Here is a 19,048-nt window from a genome sequence, read left to right on the forward strand (position 1 = left end):
GAGCTGTCATTCCATATTTGATAGAAAACAAATTGCTCCAAAAGTCACAGAAAAGGGTAAAACTTTGTGGTTAGTGTAGTTAAGATAGATTTAGATTTTAATGCTCATAAAATTCCCATCAAATATAACCCAAAAATTAAAATAAAGTAATCCAGTGTGTAATTCCTTTACTTCTTACATATCACTACATGACTTAAGAAACAGTGCATTGTTACTTAAAATTATGAAGCTGTTGTTTTATGAATTAGTCAAATGGACATATGAATTAAGATAGCTGTTTCTTGGAATGAGATACAAGTGAAAAGAGAAGGATTAAAGTGGAGAAGTTGAAAAACAGACAAATTAAAAATAGGAGAGATAATGGTTGTGTCTTCAGGATAGAATTCTTTTAGTCCTTTTGTGTTAATGTAATCCCCTTGCAGTTGAAAATCAGACTAGAGTTCTTTGGTACAAACAGGTCTAGAGGATTCCTAGAGCACCTGGGCAATAACTTCTTGGTACAGGTACTACAGGAGCCAGCTAGGAAAGATGCCCTCCTTGAACTGCTGCTTGGTTACACAGGTTTGTGAGTGAAATGGCAATGCTGTCTTGGCCACAGCAGCCACGAAACAGTCCAGTTCAAATCTCTGGTGACAGGAGGAAAAGTGCCAGCAAGGCTTCAACCCTGGATATGAGAAGAGCAGACTTCAGGCTGCTCGAAGAACAAGTTAGGAAGGTCCCTGAGGTTATCCCGCTAGCTGACTGGTTGGAAGCCAGTTGATTCAATCTTTTTGGATTTCAGTAAAGCTTTTTATCCTTTATCTCACAGGATCCTTCTAGACAAAATGTCCAGCACTTGTCAGGATAAACACATCAAGTGATGAGTGAGCAACTGGATCATGGGTCAGGTGTGAAGGGTGGTAGTGAATGAGGTAACATCAGACTGGTGACTGATCACTAGTGTGGTTCCCCAGGGCTCCATCCTCAGGCCTGTGCTCCTCAGCATCTTCATAAATCATGTGGAGGCAGGACTGGAAGGGATGCTTTATAAGTTTGCCAGAGATGCAAACTGGGAGGAGCTGTTGACTCTCAAAGGTAGAGAGGCCCTGCAGAGAGACCAACCATGTGAAGTTTAACAAGGGCAGGTGCCAGATTCTGCACCTGAGATAGGGCAACCCTGGGTCTACAAACAGCCCGGAGAAGGAGAGGCTGGAGAGCAGTGCCGTGGAAAGGGACCCAAGGGTCCTGGCCTGTGGCAAATTGGGTGTGAGTCAGCAGTGCCCTGGCATCCAGGAAAGTCAAGCTTGTCCTGGGGGACATCAGGGACAGCATGGCCAGCCAGGCAAGTGGGGGGGATTGTCTGGTTCTGCTCTGCTCTGCACTGGGGTGGCCTCACCTCAAGCCCTGTGTGCAGCTTAGAGTGCCACTGTATATAAAGGACATTAAGCTGTTGGAAAGCATCCAAAGGAGGGCTGTGAGGGTGGCAAAAGGCCTTACAGGAGTGAGGAGCAGCTCTATAATGAGTGGCTGAGATAATTTGGTCTGTTCAGCCTGGAGGAGACCGAGGGGAGACCTCATTGCAGTCTGCAACTTCCTCATGAGGGGAAAAGGAGGGGGAGGCACTGATCTCTCCTCTGTGGTAACCAGTGACAGAACCCATGGGAATGAGATGAAGTTGGGTCAGGGGAGGTTTAGATTGCATATTAGGAAAGGGTTTTTCACCCAGAGGGTGAGTGGGCACTTGAACAGGCACCCCAGGGAAGGGGTCACAGCACCAGCCTGACAGAGTTTAAGAAAAATAATGGATAATGCTCTCAGGCACGCGGTGTGATTCTTTGGGATGATGCTGTGCAGAGCCAAGAGATGGACTTCAGTGATCCTTGTGGGTCTCTTCTAACTCAGGATATTCTATATCTATTCCATGATAGCCAAGTGAACAACTCTGGCTTTTAGAGAATCTCTTCAACTTCCAGAAAAATTGACTAACCAGTTCATATTCCAGCTTGCTCTTCTCAGACAAGACAATAGCATCTCAGCTGCATGAAGGTGAAGTACAGATGTTATTTTTGGAAGTTTCTTTTAAGTGGAAAACTGAATTGTTGCGGCCTTATCTTCAGTTAGGTGGTGGCAGTTTCATACGTCCTGTATCCTTTAATAATTTGAGCAGAGTTATTAAATTTTGAGAACCACTGTTAATTCATTCTTGATACCAGATAAACTTCTCTGACGTGGTAGTCCTAGGAATGTGTTGGTGAACCAACAATAGTGTCTAGGTCACAGAGTAGTCTTCTATCAAGGTTGGTGTTTGAAAACTGTTTTCTTTCATCCTGCAAAAGGATGATGAAGCAAATGAGTAATATTAGAGATTATAAGAAATATTTGTTTTGGAAGAAACATACCACACAGATTTTGACTGATATGGCTTGGAAAGCCATGTAAGGGTATGTCTTTACTGCAAGCTCACACAAATACAACAAGCTAGCTTTGGTTCTAGAGCAGTAAAGCTGAGGAATGAGATCTCAGGGGGCTGTAAAAACCTGCCTGGAATTTGGATTTGTTAATTGCTGTTGCTGGCTAGTTGAGTTAGCACGTCAGTGCCTAATGGAGAAATCAGTTTTGGAATTAAACTTGTTATTTTTCACTGGGATGCACTCTTCTCTCATCATAGTGCTTACAAGACAAGCTGCACTGGTATTTTTTGTTGGACTGGATGAAGTCAGATGATGTAAACAGGCTGGTAGAGGATATTTATCTGCTTCATTAAACTAGTGGAAACAGAAGCAAAGAGTACATGCATGTCCACTAGCAGTTTTGTTTAGTGGAAATACTTAAGACAGCTCTTCTTCTATTAGTTTAGAATGTGGACTGGTTTTGGTTGCTCCGCAAATGGCCATTTAAACCTTAGAGAACTCCAGTGAGAGTCAGGAAGATTGCTGCCTACCTGTAGTAGCTATTAGTGTTTATTCTTTAGCACATTTTCCCACAATGGTTAATTGTTCTTAGTTTTGCACATCAGTGCCCTTCAGAGTACCTTCTTACCTTGTGCTGACTTTGTGTCCTTGACATAGAGACTGTTCTCATCTCTGGTCAACAGAAAGAAGGTTCCTGAGATGGTATCTTTTCCTTTTTGCATTTCCTGCCCTGAGTTGCATCAAGACAAGCTTAGGATGGTTAATCATTATGGGTTTGGTGACATGAATAAAATTTTCTGGGAATAGTTGTAGAAGCAGACTAATGAGTATCGGGACCTGCTGTCTGAACAAATTCAAGTGCGATGGTTTGGGAGGTGATGTTAAACTCTTGATCTCCAAGGCAGGATGATTGCACATGGAGTTCCTGCTGAGAAGGACTGCTTGGCCTGGGCTCCTGATTGTTCACAAGTCCTTGTTGGCGTAAGCCAAGACCATGCCAGGGTTTGTTCTAGTACTGTAATGCTACAGATAAGAGTCCCATGGTTCAGCTTACTACTCGAAAAACAATTTCTGTGTCTGGCAAGGTACTGCATTGTAAGTGTTGTTTAAAAGTGTTTTTCAGTCATTCTTTTTCTGAGCCAAACACTGAATTTATAAGGACTGTTATCAATTATTATAAAATGGTAAGCTTCATACAAAGTGCAAGTGTTACATTTTGTGGATAATATAAATTCTAACAATCTCTTGCATGTTTTCAGCTTTTAGTTCAGAGCATGTGTGAAACCTGCAGACATTGTAGCACATAAGGCAGCTTTAGAAATTGCACATTTACTTGGGTAATGTGTAATGACATCCACTGTCTGGTAACCTCTTCCCTCAGCACTATTGCTGAGGATCCTCTACCATCAGTAATTTGCTCTTTAGGTATCAGCAATAGGGGTTTAGGCTGCCTGGAACAGACAAAAATCAGAGCAGAGGGCTTAGAAACAGGCATTGTAATGAAGAGAGGGAAAAATGCTGTAATTTCCATAACAACTTCAGAACTCTGTTGTAGAATGTTATTGCTCCTTTGTCTTCATTCTATAAGGTATTTCACCCTTACTCAAAGGCATTTAGAATTTATGTAATTACAGGAAGTAGTTTGGAAAGTAGTATGACTTGAGTGATGCTAGAAAGGTAGGGCTTCCACAGGCATCTTCAGGAATCATGCTAGGCTATGGATAATGTTCAGCCTATGGCAGATTGGCAATACTTCTATAGGAATAGCTGTTCTTAATGTCAGAATTACTTAGTTCTGGTGATCTTCATGATTGTGATATTTTCTTGTTGCTGGGAGTTCAGGGGTAGAGAGGAAAGATCTACGAACCAGAAGTATTTTCCCCTTTGTTGCTGGATGTAAGAACAAAAAAATTAATTACTTCTGTTTTTCATATGTCCACATTCAGAATGTGTAAACTTTTAAGATGGTAAGTTCTTGGTAGCCAACCGAGTTTTTTACTTCTGTTTTATTTTGTCCATCTTTCATGAAAAGGATACCACATACTGGGTTTTGAATACCATTTTTTAATATGATAGTATACAGACTGTTGCAATTCTAGAGCAGCTCTAGCCTGGAAAATTGCTATCAATCCTTTGATTAGCCCAGTATAACTTAACAGCACTGGAAAGCCTTATGACAGCAGTGTTTCTATGGTAAGCTAATTTCCTGGGTGCTTTTCCTATTTCTCTCTGGATTATAGCGTCTTTTTTGAACCACCCTGCCAGACCATGTTTCCTGCAATGCAATGATGTCCAAATGTAGTTAAGACAGAGTAGTCTTGCCCACTGAACAAAACCAGTATGCCTCTCTTGCACTTAAGAGTCACAGAAATGATACTGTATAAAGTGGAAAAGCTTAGAGAAAGTATCAGGAGGCTTTCAGCATCAAGGTGGATTTATGAGTGATCCAAGAGAGCAGGCAAGAATGTGAAGTGCTCTTTATATAAAGAAATAGATCAATGTTGGCACTACCTCTTGTACATGGAGTATTTTCAACATAATGGCAGTATCTGTTCAGTAGTTCTGTGATTTGAATAGTATATTTGTTTGAGTAGTTTTTGTTTAGTCAGGGTAGTTCAGGGAACTGGGTAAAATAAGAGTAGAGAATGGAAGTGTTACCACATTTTCTTGCTTAAGGAGAATGAGTTCTTCGTTGTAATCAGACCAAAGACTGTAATGTAAAAAACTTCACTACAAACTGTAATACAAAACAATTGGTTGAAAATAGGCATGTTTTCATGGGAGAGGGGTATCACCTGGATTTACAGATGACCACAGGATTGGTAGTTAACTCTTTTTGTTGCTACAGAACTGCAGTTGTTCCTTATCTCTCTCTTCACAAAATAGCAAGTTTTCTTGGTCAGGCAAGCATGGAGAAAAGAAACTCTTCAGAATATAAGAAATATGTAAAATGATTGGGCAGCATTTTGACAGCATTTTGGAAAGAGCCAAAATCTTACTCGTCATCATGTAAACAGTTTGCTGTGTGATCCAAAGAAGCCTGACTGTATGATATCGTGCCTTTTGCTATCTTTGGTATGAGAGACCATTACTAAGGTGGTAACTATTTCAAATTCTGTAAAAAAAGTCAATTAGCAAGAGTCTATGGTATTAGGTTGTAAAGACAGTTTAATCTTACTTGAAAATGGAGGCAGGAAAATTCTGCCTTGTGAAAGCTTTTGTCTCAGCCATAATACGAACATTAAGGACAAAGATGGGTTCTGCCCTTACCAAAATGCATTTTACAGAGTTGCTAGTGGGAGGAATTCCTGGAGATGACAGTTACAGTAATCCCCTGCTTAGCACCGTTTACTGGCCAGTAGCTGGAGATGTTGATTCCTTGATGGTTCTAAATGTTACAATGTAATCTCATTTGAGACTAAAGTGAAACTGTTTTGGCCTGAGCTCTATTGCTGAGTAGATACTCGTTTTAAAAAACCAAAACAAAACCTGTTCCAGGATGCGTGTGAATACAGAGAGGATGACGAGCAGGTGGACATTGAGACCGTGGAGGAGCTTTCAGAGAAGATTAACATTGCCCGTCTGAAGGCCACAGCTGCTCATGTCGAACCCTCCGACCAGAAGTAAGCACCCCTGGAGAGCACCTGTGTATCCCCTGTGTATCCTGCTGCTGGCTGCCATTGAGTGATTCCATTAAACAACAGGTGTAAAGTGATGACAAGATAAGGCAAGGCTTCTGGCATGCCTTCCTCAGCGCTGGTGCCTCCCAGTGTCTGTGAGGATGGTGCTGGCAGCACTAAGAGTAGTGTCAAGGTGTCTTAGCCTTTTTCTATTTCCCCTTTAATTAATTCATTTATGGGGATGTGTCTTGCAATGTAAAATTGAGTGAATAGCCTCCCTTCCTGCAAACTGAAAATTAGCAGGGTTGTTTTTGTGTTACATGTGGTTTTGTAAGCTTGTTTATTCTTGCTGGTGGACTTCTGGGCAGGAACAGTCATTAGGTTAATCCCTGATGCTGTAAATGAAAGATTTGTCTTTGGGACCGTTGCCCCAGCAAAGAAAGTATTTACTTATTGATATATAGTCTGCCATGGTTGGATAGCTTGGCTTAATTTTTTTGGTTGGTTTAATTTTGTTACTGTTGCTGCCCATGCATTTATAATGACAATGGCAAAATAAAAACATTGCTTACTTGAGGAATGTAATGATAGTCGTAGCAGTTTCTCAGATGCATCAAGCAAAAAGAGAACGTGGCATCTATCATTCTTTTTGTTTGAAGATTTATTTTCTGAAACTTTGAAAAAACTGTTTGGTGCTATTATGTCTACCAGATAGTTGCCTCTTTTTTCCTCCCCTTTAAGGGTAACAGCTCAACTTTTATCCTTAGGTGGTGACTTTGCTTTAAATTTTGAAGGTCTTTCAGTGAGCGAGAAAAACAGATGTCATGTTTTGTTAAAAATAATTTTCAAATATGTCTTTTCTTTGTTCTGTTGCAGCTCCTGAGATATGAGGAAGCTGCTGTTATTATATATTAGGATAGTAATAAATTTGAGGATTTTGATTGGTGGTTGTTGGTGGGGGAGGGATTGCTCTGCCATCTATATTAAATCCGTGTTTAGTAAAAACAGAACCAAAACATAATTTAAAAAGATACTTTATGCAGCTAACAGTCGCAAGCTGAATTTATTCTTTTTGGCATATAGTGAAATAGTTCTTTTGCACTCTGAGATAATTTCACAACTTTCAGAACAGCTCAGTTATTTCCAGGATGATGGCGTTGGAGACAAGAGTTCACTTTCTTGAGAAAACTCAACAGTATCCTGCTTTTATGCAGTTACACAAGAAAAGTTAATTTCAAGGCATAAAAATGAGCAATTCTAGACTGTTGGAATGTAGTTTATGAGGATAGAGTGTATGAGATGAGTAGCATTGGGAAAAACTTTTTACCTTTCTTCCAGATACCATCCTCCTAATTCTTCGGATGAAACATTATCAGAAAAACATTCAAAGGTATATGTTTGCTCTCCTCTTTCCTTTTAGTATCACACCTCATTTTAAAGATAAATTTTCATCTCACATGCAGCTCTTAATATGATTAATCTGTCTTACAGATACTTGTGATTAAATGCAAGAAACCAAATATGCTGGGGGGGGATTTGCTCAGTCCAAATCTCCTTAAGGCAAAAGGGCTGGTGCTGGCAGTGGGTTTCAGATTCAGCTTTGGCAATGGGAGGAAGATCTGCCTTTTATTTATGACTCTGTTTGCTTAGGTTTTGTATTCTTGGCATGAATAATTTTTACAGCACACTTACAATAAATGAGCAGAATTTTCATGTATTGAAGAAGACAGTATGTAGAATTATATAGGCGCAGCACTAGATGAAGGATTTCTAAAAACGGAACTTTGAATATATGTTTAGGCAAGTTAAGATATCACAGAATCCTTTCAAACCAAAACTCACTGCAGTCCTTCAGAATCTTGTGCTGTATTTTTTGGGTGCCTCTGAAGCCAGTTTCTCTGTCCATAACTGTCTGTGATATACTTGACATCAGCTCTAGGGCTTCCTTCTGTGGTGGGATGGGGCTTTGGGTGTGGTGGGAACCTGCTGTATGTCTTAGCTATTAGAGCAGGATGGGATGTATGCCTTTGCCTGAGACCCCTGGATGGGGTCCAGGATGCTCTGTCTGCTTTTTACCTTTTCCATGTGTCCTCCTCTCTGCCCTTGAATTTATGTTGTAAGGCCCTCCCTTGACAGGAGCCCATGGCCAACACAGGAGCAGTTGCAGCTGTACTGTGCTCAAGTCTGCCTGTGAGAGCAAAATGGCTCTCAAGAGCCAGATGTCAGGAGACAAATCTTCAGATTCCTTCTAGTCCAGCAGGCTCAGAAGTAGTATCACTGAATCTGAGGAGTCTTTCTGCTGATACTCTGGGGTAGTAGACCTAAAATTATCTAAAGAACTGTGTTAATTACTTCCCCATTAAATACATAGCATAGCTGTACAAAACCTGGAAGAGTAATGATGACATAACAAACTTGTCAATCTGTGGAGATCAGTAATTTTGCTTATTGTCTGGCAGTCATTTTAGAAACTTAAGCAAATTCAAAACCAGAGGCACTTGGCCGCATTCTGTTTATTGGTGGATGTCTGGGGTGATAAATGTCAATGCCATCTTTCACATTCTGACTTAAAATGTGTCTGGCACTAACCCATAATGAACCTATGAAAGAAAATGGAAACCAAACTAGTTTAACTCCAGGGAAAGATTCAAGTCTCCTGTATTTCATGTAATTATATAATTCATTAGTAGACTTTCTTGACAAGCAAACAAAAAATACTTGGCTCAAACATATGTGATTTTATTGTAATGCTGTGATTTTATCTAAGTAGCCTTGTGTTGCAAAAAATAAAAGCTTATGAACTGGAGGGATTCATGCTCTTTTCCGTTAGGGTTGATGTGATTATGTTGGTCACTTCTTTGGTCAGCATTTCATTTCTTACTGTGTGTCCTGATTCTGAACTTTCAGGAAGACATAGTAGCAGGATAGCATGACGTGGAATCTTCAGGTGTCTGTAGAAAGGCTGTAAATCTCACATGCATTTGAACATTGTCTGCCATTACATTGCCTTCTTTACTTAAACTGGTCAATCTGGTTGCTCCTCCTGCAGAAGCATCAGACCTGGAAAAGAAAGCTGAAGTCCCAGGCTGAAGCCTTTGCTCATTACCGCCAGACACACACAGCAAATGAGCGTCGGCGACGTAATGAAATGAGAGGTCTCTTTGACAAGTTGAAGAAAGTTTTGGGGCTGCTGAACCTTCCCAAAGTCTCCAAATGCTACATTCTGAAGCAGGTAGGTATTTTGGAGCTTTAGTGAGGAGGAGAATCATTTAATCTGGACAGAGTAATTATGCTACTATGAACTCTTCAGATGAGTCCCAGTGTAGAGGGGAATTCTGTCATCTCTGCAGGACACTCTAGAACAAAACGATACCTGAAAGAATCTGTATTCCAAAAAGCATAGTCTTGATCACATGAACATATATTTTTGGATTTGCCCTCCCCTTGTATTCTTTGTGAATCTTGGAATGTTATGTCTTAATTCTTTAGTGGTTTACTGTGAACATAAGGAAAATTTTTAATCCATTAAATCCATTACTTCTTTAATGCTTGAGAAGATAGCATTCCATTAGGCAGTTTACAGACATTAAAAGCTTAATTGTAAAGATGTAAATGACAGGAAACTAAACATGAGTGGTAGATATGGAGTTGTGTTTATCAACTGTACCTAGAAACTGGAAGATAAAAGTTTGGGGTCTTTCTTAAAAATTGCTGACCTTTGGAGGAAGGACAAACAAGATGTTTATCACTCTTCAACCAGCATTTAGGGAAAGCTGGCATTCATGGTACTTCGCATGCTTTCTCTCAATCCTATTTTCTCAGGATTACAGAAGTTTGAAAATAAATTTTGTAAAGGTTTCTGGGACGGAAAACTATTATTTCGTGTGTCACTGCTTTATAAATCAGTTCCCTGATACTATTTTAGGCCTTTGAGGAAATCCAAGGACTGACAGATCAGGCAGATAAGTTTATTGGACAGAAGACATTACTGACACGCAAACGAGATGGTCTGATTCGAAAAGTATCCACGCTCTCAGGTGAGACTGGTTTTGGATACAAACTAGCTGTAATAATGAAAGAAAAGGCTTTTAGGAGGGAGAATGTGTGGAGTAATCGGTGCATCCAGGTGTGCCATTGGTTCTCAGAAAATTCAGACTTGTGATGCCAAACAAAGTTGTGCTGATAGAAATGGCTTTTGTTTTCCTTCATGTCTAAAGGAAGTGTGGAATGCTCTCTGTGCTGGGAGCCACAGGCTTGGGTTCCTTTGGAAGGGTGGGGTGATGGTGATAGTGTCACTTCATTCTGTCACTGGTCACTTCCTGAAATGCCTTTTCTGCTCAGCCGTTCACAGTCACACACAGTTGTCTCTGGTCAGTACTGAAACCTCCAGCTCCTTGCAGAGCTTTGCAAATGACTCCTTGTCCTGCTTTCCCAAGAACCAGTGCTCCTACAGGCTAGAACATGTCAGCCCTACACACAGAACAAAACTGAAGTAGATTCTAGACTGCTGCTCATCCAGACATTATTGTATTGTATTTACTGTATTTACTGTGTCTTGTATTTACTGTGTCTTTCTGTCTCATTTGGAAAGGTAGGAAAGCTGTGACACATTTTCAACCAGTATCAAAATGTGTGAACAAACAAAATCTTATTCTAATCTCGCAGTCTGGGACTATAAACAGTGGAATACCTGTAAAGTAGAAATGAAAGATACTTAAATCTTTTGTATTTACATTAATCCATTCACACATGTATAAGGTATTTGATTTATAAAAAATAAAAGGTGTTGTAGTGAAGTCTAGTAATCTAGAAATGTATAAGAGGCCTTTTGAGCAGAGAATGAAAGCAAATAACTTCACAAAGTAGTTATCTGATCTTTTGCATTTCTAGTGAGACCTTAAATTTGCTGAGGAAAAGGTCCTCTTTTAGGACAGTTAGTTAAATATAGACTCAATTAAAGATATACCATGATGTTAGAATATAAACACTAAGCAGAAAACAAGCTAGTATAGTCTCGCTTAACTTGAACTTGGATCATATAAAACTGCATGTATATGCAGAAAACAAATTATTTATGAAATCTGTGTGTTTGTCCAAGGTTACAATGGCAATGGTACCAATGGCAATGGTAAAACTGTATATGAGTTTACATTCAAATGTCATTTGAGTAAAATTGAATGATGTCAGCTTAACACATTATTAGTTCTACCTTCAGCATTTTAGTTTTGGAAAAAGAATTTGAAAGTAGGCTCACTCTCTGATAATTTTTCTGTAGGAAAGACAGAAGAGGTTGTCCTGAAGAAGCTGGAATATATTTATGCTAAACAAAAAGCAACAGAAGCACAGAAAAAGAAGAAAGAACCTGAGCCACAGAAATCAGCTCCACCCTCCACTGCTAGCACCCAGCAAGAAGGATCCTCTGCTGCCCCCAGAGAGCCAACCCCGATAGCAATGACAAACAGAAGGGGCAAGCCATTGATACTTGCCAGGAGAGGAGTCCGGGCCACAGGTGGGCTACAAAAGGGTGCATGTCCTGCATCAAGGGGAAGCAGCCATTGAAGCTGCACTCTGTGGGAAGGCAAAACGCCAGCTGGCTTGTGCAGGCAGCCTCACTCCTGAGACAGAATTGTGCGTAGGACCGGAAAATGTCCATATGATAGGTGAGAAAACCACTTGCTTTCAGTAAGGATGAGACCAGTACGACTGAGGTCTTCAGGTGAACATGACTTCAGAGCCTCAGAATGACGGGAAGTAAATTCTTACTGAGTTGTCCTTTAATCTCAGGGAGTTTCACTGCAATCTGGCAGTAATTTCTAAGAGTTAAAGGTGGTTCTTTTTCTGCTGGCTCAAAACCTGAAGTTCAACCCCCAGAATGCAGGGCTTGCTAGAACAGACTCTTTAAAACCTCCCTCCTCAAAATGCTAGCTCTCAACAAGGATGGAAGTTTGCTCTTAAATTGAATGGCAGAGTTGTCAGGCACTGGAGAGTTTTTTTTTTGTAGCTGAGAACTTGTAGAGAAGTGTTCAACATTTGTGGAGACCTTCACATCATAAATGTAGGAAGGAACAAAAGAATGGTTCCTTCCAGAGCTGTACCTAATGCTGGCTCACAGGGTGCTGTGCCAGAATAAATGAGTGTTTTACATAATTCTTGTCTTGCAGAGGACTCTTCAGCCTCTCTCACACTCACGGCTGCAAGCGTAGTGATGACTCCACAGGGGCAGGTGCTTACGCTGAAGAGCCCCCTGGTCCCAGGGCAGGTGGCAGCTGTTCCTTCCACACTGCTGCAGGCTGAATTAAAGCCTCGAGGGGGTGGCACTACCATGGCACCACAGCCAGGTAGGATCATGTGAGATGATGTTAATCAGTATAATACTGTTCGTAGATGTGCTGAGCAGTTTATGAAGTTATGAAATTTTGCTTTGATATTTTAGATTTTTTTACAATTTGGCTGAGGTAGAACTTGACTCTGATAAGAGAGATTAGATACCATTATTTCAAACTGTCACTTTATCAACAGGTTAGTAAAATGTGTTAAAATTTTGCTATTCAGAAATTAGGGAAACATAGGGGAGAATTCCTAATCACATAACCAGTCTGCATTTCTGTTTTTACTGCTTTAAGATGTTACTGAAATCTTGCCTTGAAGTGCACTGTTCTGTTAACCAGGAGTATCTGAAAGTACTGTATCTGAGTATCTGAAAGGCTTTTGTTTCCACTTCATCCCCTGTTTCCCTTTTCTTGTATAAGGTGTTACTTCTGTGATGATTCAGCTGCCAGGATCAACAGTTCCTGTCCAAGTAAAAGGAATCCTTACTAACTCTACCATTCCGATTACATTGTCAACTGTTGCTGAGGATCCAGCACCCTCAACAGTGGTATCAGCTACAGCACCCCATTCAGGTAAGCTCTTTGTTTTTCATGGATCTTTGTACTTGCATGTAGGGAACATTATCCTTGCAAAGCTGAAGGTAAATTGTTTTCTCACTAGGGAGTAATCATAGGTGTTATTGTTATTCAAAGAAAATCATGATTAAATGTTTTGAACAGTTTAGAGGGGCCTCTAGGAGATTATGGATTAGAGATTTTTAACTTTCCTTCGTCTCACTGAGCCTGCTTGCCCGCAGGAAAGTCAGGAAGAGTAGATACTGGAATGTGTCTGTGGTGTAATGCATCCTCCTGGGGAAGCTTCAGTTCAGGGTGGTGGTGGGACTACTGAAAATCTTTGTCTGTAACGTCCGGATTCTGACTGTGGCACAACCCCTTCCCATACTGTGCCAGCTCTGCTGCCCATGGGAGGGCTGTTTTTCAGGACCTCATGCTGTCCATTGGCTCTAGGTGTGGGGTGGTTCCTGCCAGCAGGGTTCTGCTTGCCATCTGTTGTGCTGAAAGCAAGCCACTCACTTTCTGCTTCCTTATAGTTGTTTGGTGATAATGAAAAAGGAAAGTTCACTTCAGGTGTAGGGCTGGGAAAAATCTGAGTGCTATTAACAGGGAATGGCTAGGAGGCAGAAAATAGGTAATCATTTAGTCCCTGAAATGTCTCTGTAGTGCAAAAAAACAGTAGTGCAAGATGTGATCATAAAAGCAAAGCATGAAAAAACAGTAAGAGGGAAAATTCTCATTTTGTTTGCCTTGTGCATAACCATCTGAACTGTAAGCATTGCAGTTGGTTGCACTGGAGCTTGCTCTTGTTCTACAAGTTGAAAATTAAGCTATTGGTGTGTTAAACCTTCAGTTGATCAGAGCTGTGTAAGCAGTCTAAATTGCAGTTTACTTTAGAAAACCCTGAAGGTGAGCTAATTATACTTATTTAGAAATTACTTGCAGTTAACACATACCCTAATGGATGCTGCTTTGTGTCGTTTTGCAGAAAGTGAAGATTCATTCATGATGCCAAAGATAGTTAATGTAACATCACTGGCTGCTGAAGCAGGCATGAATCTAAACCTGAACCGAAACAAAAATTCTAATGCAACAGCAGCTGCAGGTACTCCAGCTTCTGAGCAATCCTTGGCTGTAGCACCCCTTGAAACTATGAATAGTGACAACATCCTTTCAGAAGAAAAAGCCAAACCATGTCTGGGAGACAGTGGTGGAGATGGAGGAAACACCACAGGTCCAAAGAAAGTTTTCTTTGAAAATAAAGATGTCTTTCCACAACTCTGGAACGTATCATGTACAAAGGAACCTCCAGAGTCCTTCAGCAAAAAGCTCTGCATTGGTGAATTTGTAGGAAGCCAAACTAGGAGGAAAGATGGAGATTCTGGAGGGGAAAGATTAAAATCCAAAGAATTGTCATTCCGCAAGCTGCAGATCAAAGATTCCAGGATAGAAATGGAATTGAGGAAAGTAGCATCGGCAATGGAGGAAGCAGACCTGGATACAAGTGAGATACTGAGCAGCATTGAGGAGGGTGATGATACCGATGAAACCCTCACTTCGCTGCTCAATGAAATCGCCTTCCTCAACCAGCAGCTGAATGATGATGCCTCAACCATGTCTGAGCTGCCTGGTGCCCTCAGCTCAGATTTCTCTCATAAAGATGCAGAAGCTCGTCGGGGAGTAGCCAGTGATCTCTCCGCTGCAGATGGGTCTTCCTTCCAGTTTGGCCATTTGGGAGGCAGTTTTAAGGACCTTTCTGAAGTTCCAGGAGGTGGTGGCTCTTTAAGCCCCCTCCTGCTGCACCTGGAAGATGATGACCTTAGTGATGGGGACAAGAACTCTGGGGAGCCTTCATCTGAGGCAGATGTCTTAAAGATAGTGATAGGTACTGAAATGAAGAATCCACTTTCCAATCTGTCTGTACCCAGTGGTGGGAATGGCAAAACAGTAACAACCTTGTCAGATGCCACTAACATGACTCCACCGATTTTGCAGATGAAGACTAATCCAGAAGCCGGTAATGCTGACAAGTCGTGGAGGCCCATGCCGAAGCTAGCACCACTTGGTTTAAAAGTGGCAAGTCTGCCAGTGGACTCAGAAGGGCAGAGCAATAAAGTGATGCCCTTACTGGCACCTGTAGTTGCAAAACTGGCACCTAGTGGGGTAAAAAATTCTTTACCTTCAGCTCTTCAAGAAGGACAGGATAACAAAGTAATGCCCCCATTAGCACCTGTGGTTGCGAAGTTGAATACTACTGGGACTTTGCCTTCAAGTTCAGCAGGCAAATAAGTGCAGATGTTTTTTATCAGACTGGAACAGAGATCTAGAGCAGTGTGTCCAGTGTCATTGTTCAGCAGCCTCCATTGTCTGCAACACTTGTTTTCTGTATAGCATCAGTACTGTGTTCATCTGAGGGGCAGGCCCCAAATTGTAACTAAGTGTTAGGAAACTTTAAGCATGTTGATGTACTTTTACCTCACTGTTGTATTCTGGATGTTCTCCTTCCCATTCTCAACACAACAGAGATGATCTATAACCATTGCTGGGCACATGGTATCCTTCCAAAATTGGGTTCCTCACAGGAATAGTTTATCCAGGGACGGAGAAACTGAGGCTGTTGAAAGAGATTTTATTTCTCTCCCCAGTAGGCAGGCAGCTGTCTTGTTGGGGAAAAAAAAGATTATCTGTTTTTGTACCAGGCAAATTATCTATGCAGAAACAGCATTGTTCATATTTGCTTGTTTTAATATTTGCAGAATATGATAAATATGCAGGAATCAGGTTGTAATTACTCTCAAAGTTGATACCTAGAGCGGCAGAAGGGAAATCTGAGACTGCAGAGGGCTGAAGTGAAAAGGTTTTTTCTTTGGTGCTAGATAGTTCTCTAGCAGAGACTTTTTAAGAGCTTATGCACAGAAAATTTTAATAAACACAACTCTCACTGCTGGGGAAGAAAAACACATTTCCCAATGTAATTAGAAGGAGGACAGTATGTTAACTTTAATAATACTGTCCTCACTCTCATCTCCTGCCCCCACACAAATACTTCTCTCTTTGATGCTTAGGAGATCCGTAAGGAAGAATTGCAGAGTTGAAGGAAAATGGCCACCCTATTGCTATGTCTTTAAATACATTGCTGAAGTAGTTTGAGTGTTTTCCCAGCTCCTATTTTCTTTCCTTCTGTCATTCTTCAAGATGTATGTGGTGGCTGGGAATGTTCACACCAAGTATTGCTTTGTGAAAACACAGAAAGCTTTCAGGAGTCTTGTAGTCTGGCACAAGTGAGTGAGGTGTACATGTGAGTGTAAATATGAAAATATGTGTATAGCTTTCCAAACCTTTCATTTCTTTATAAATTCAGGAAAGGTACTCAGAGGTTTCTCACTGCATTTGCACAAGCTGTGTATAGCAAAAAAGTCAACAAAAATGCTCATTACCAGGGAAATAGGGCAGTATTGAATCACAAGATGTATTTTTTATTCTTCTCTGCCACTGCTTACTCAATAACCTGTAGATGCTCTTCACTGTTCAGCTGTTGAACTGTGAGGGGCCTGCAGACTGTAAAGATATTTATATTTTTGTACACAATTTCTGTTTTCATAATTTTCTTGACAAATGAAGTTTTCAGCCTCGGAGAGATGATTTGTTAATGAGTATACACAATCTTTTCCTATCAAGTTTGTAAATATAAGTTACGGGGGGCTTCTTAACTGTTCCAAAAAGGTAAAAAATATTGCCATGAAAATTGAAAATCATACAGAATTTCGATGGTGCATTTTGTTTTCTGTTTAGGAATGTAATTCTATGTCTTAACTGTTCCAGCAACAGCAGCTGGGATTACCCCCTGCCATCCAAATTGCCCATCTTTGGTGATGCAGTAACCCAGGAATTTCATCCTTCCAGCACGGAGGTTTTGCAGGTGTTGCGAGCAATGTTCTTCCACAGTGAGGGAGCAGTGTTTGTACAACCATAGCCCTGTTCAGTACGCTGCATCTTCTGGATCCATGTCTAGGTTAGATCCATCAGGGAATAAACGTACCTCCGGTGTTTCCTCAGCATTTTTATTATTTATATTATGCCACAGAGGAGAGAAGCCCTTCAAGCTCATTGTGTGTAAAGTTACTCCAGAGACTACGTTAAAAAATATTTTTCACATGGGCATTCTAAACAGTGTGTTTTAAAATAGTTACATACAACTCTCTTTTGCCTTTTGCATATTTACTATTCTAATATTTCATACAAGTCTGGTATTAGCAATTTGGAAAGAAGAGTTTAGGTCATTATGAGAGTCCTGCAGGGTTTTACAGTTGTCACTTAATGCCTTAGGAAAGGGGATTTACAATCCCAGTTAGTAATTAGACAAATGTTGCTTCTTATTAAGGATTTTAACCTTATTTTAAATTAGTAGAAAGAAATGCTGCTTCTCATTAAGGATTTTAACCTTATTTTAAATTAGTAGAAAGAAATGCTGCTTCTCATTAAGGATTTTAACCTTATTTTAAACTAGTAGAAACAAAAGTTGATTGTTATTAAGGATTTTGACCTTATTTTAAACTAGTAGAAAGAAATGCTGCTTCTCATTAAGGATTTAAACCTTGTTTTAAACTAGTAGAAACAAATGTTGCTTCTTGTTAGGGATTTTGACCTTATTTTAAACTAGTAGAAACAAATGTTTCTTCTTTTTAAGGATTTAAACTTTATTTTAAACTAGTAGAAAGAAACGTTGCTTCTTTTTAAGGATTTAAACCTTATTTTAAACTGGTTGAAACAAATGTTTCTTCTTATTAAGGATTTAAACCTTATTTTAAACTAGTAGAAATCTGGAGTAACTAAATTATTTTACTAGCACTACATCAGACTCAAATTTATTTACCTGGGAATCTGGTTCTGAGTATTTCCAATAGGCTGAAGTTGCTTATTGTTTTAACTTGTAATAATTTGTTTTTCCAGTAGATTTCATTCCTCCTGTGTGAGAAACAGCAGCAAGACTTGTGCTGTGATTACTTTTAAATTCCTAATCACTAAGCCTTGTTTCTGCACCTCACTTTTTTATGGTTCCAAATAGCCAGTTTTAATTTTCACACAGAATTGTGTGTTCTCTGTGAGACAGAGAGGCTATAACATGATAACCGATCACACATGATCTAAAACAAATAATGTACTTTTGAGGATGTTCTGTTTATTATCTGGGAGTATAAAATTTCTGTATGTGAATTTACTGTTTGACATTGGGCAGAAAAAAAAAAATTACTGCAGTAAAAATGTAATGATGTCAAGATGACAGCAAAACCTTTTGATCCCTAAATGTTACTAGAAATTAACTAAGAACAGCCCCCCAGTCTGGCTGTAAAAGGTGGTGGCATTGGTGTGGTTCCGAGAAAGATCTTTGATGGGTTCTACCAGCCAACAAAGCATGTTTGAATGCTCTTGGGTTTTGCTTGTTTCACTGTCTTGTGTCTGCAGCACATTATTTTGCTATGAATTTAAATGCTGACTCTTTGCTCTTCCCTTAAGCTCCCAAACATTTTAAAAATTACATATGCTGTCATTTGAGGCAATAATCATAGAACATAACACTTTATGAGAAGATTCTGGAAACAGGAAAACAGGAGAAACAAGGAAACCCCTGCAAGGCGCTCGCTCTTGCTTGACCAAGAGACCTGGAGATTTTCTTTGTTTTTTTACGCACCTGTAAATAGACTGGAATGTTTTTAAGAATATAATGAAATGTCAGATTTAGCTTTTTTCCTTTTATATATTAAAATATATCTTTCCCTCTTTTTTGCTTTTGGAGAATTGATATTTTTGTAGAAATCTAACAGTACAAGACTCTTAACTGTATGTGAGGGACAAAGTGTAAAACTAAAATAAACCAATCAAGGTCAACTAGAAACTGGCTCTGAAAGTTTGTTACAGGGAGAGAGGGGGAGCAGAAATGACGTGGTGGTGGGCTGTTGGTGACACATGGCATTGAACCTGAGCAAGTGGTACATGAATGCTCTGAGGCCCAAGTCTTGGCAGCTCAAACATTGGGTTTTGGTTCTAGTGATCAGACAACTCAGAGATTTCTCCCTTTAGTCTTAGCAGTATGCAGGAAATGTGGAAATGTCATCCCTTGTAATCGGGGATCTTGACTTGCTGAGTGTAGAAAAGG

At 40.1% G+C, this 19,048-nt stretch overlaps 1 protein-coding gene across 10 annotated transcripts in view; it reads left to right on the plus strand.

Annotated features, from left to right (window-relative positions):
- Window positions 1-18,787, plus strand: part of MGA (MAX dimerization protein MGA) — a 59,482-nt gene extending 40,695 nt beyond the window's left edge. For 9 of the 10 annotated variants that reach the window (XM_077180183.1, XM_077180181.1, XM_077180187.1 and 6 more), the window contains 8 exons: window positions 5,889-6,013; window positions 7,349-7,400; window positions 9,060-9,242; window positions 9,936-10,047; window positions 11,286-11,519; window positions 12,172-12,348; window positions 12,760-12,912; window positions 13,883-18,787. In XM_077180183.1, the coding sequence (XP_077036298.1) occupies window positions 5,889-6,013; window positions 7,349-7,400; window positions 9,060-9,242; window positions 9,936-10,047; window positions 11,286-11,519; window positions 12,172-12,348; window positions 12,760-12,912; window positions 13,883-15,183 (2,337 nt within the window). In that variant the 3' untranslated portion in view covers window positions 15,184-18,787. The remainder of the gene's footprint in view (window positions 1-5,888; window positions 6,014-7,348; window positions 7,401-9,059; window positions 9,243-9,935; window positions 10,048-11,285; window positions 11,520-12,171; window positions 12,349-12,759; window positions 12,913-13,882) is intronic. The other variant, XM_077180188.1, reaches the window with a different exon arrangement.
- The last annotated feature ends 261 nt before the right edge of the window (window positions 18,788-19,048 follow it).

This window comes from Agelaius phoeniceus, chromosome 6 (genome assembly GCF_051311805.1).
Source record: "Agelaius phoeniceus isolate bAgePho1 chromosome 6, bAgePho1.hap1, whole genome shotgun sequence".
NCBI classification, from domain to species: domain Eukaryota; kingdom Metazoa; phylum Chordata; class Aves; order Passeriformes; family Icteridae; genus Agelaius; species Agelaius phoeniceus.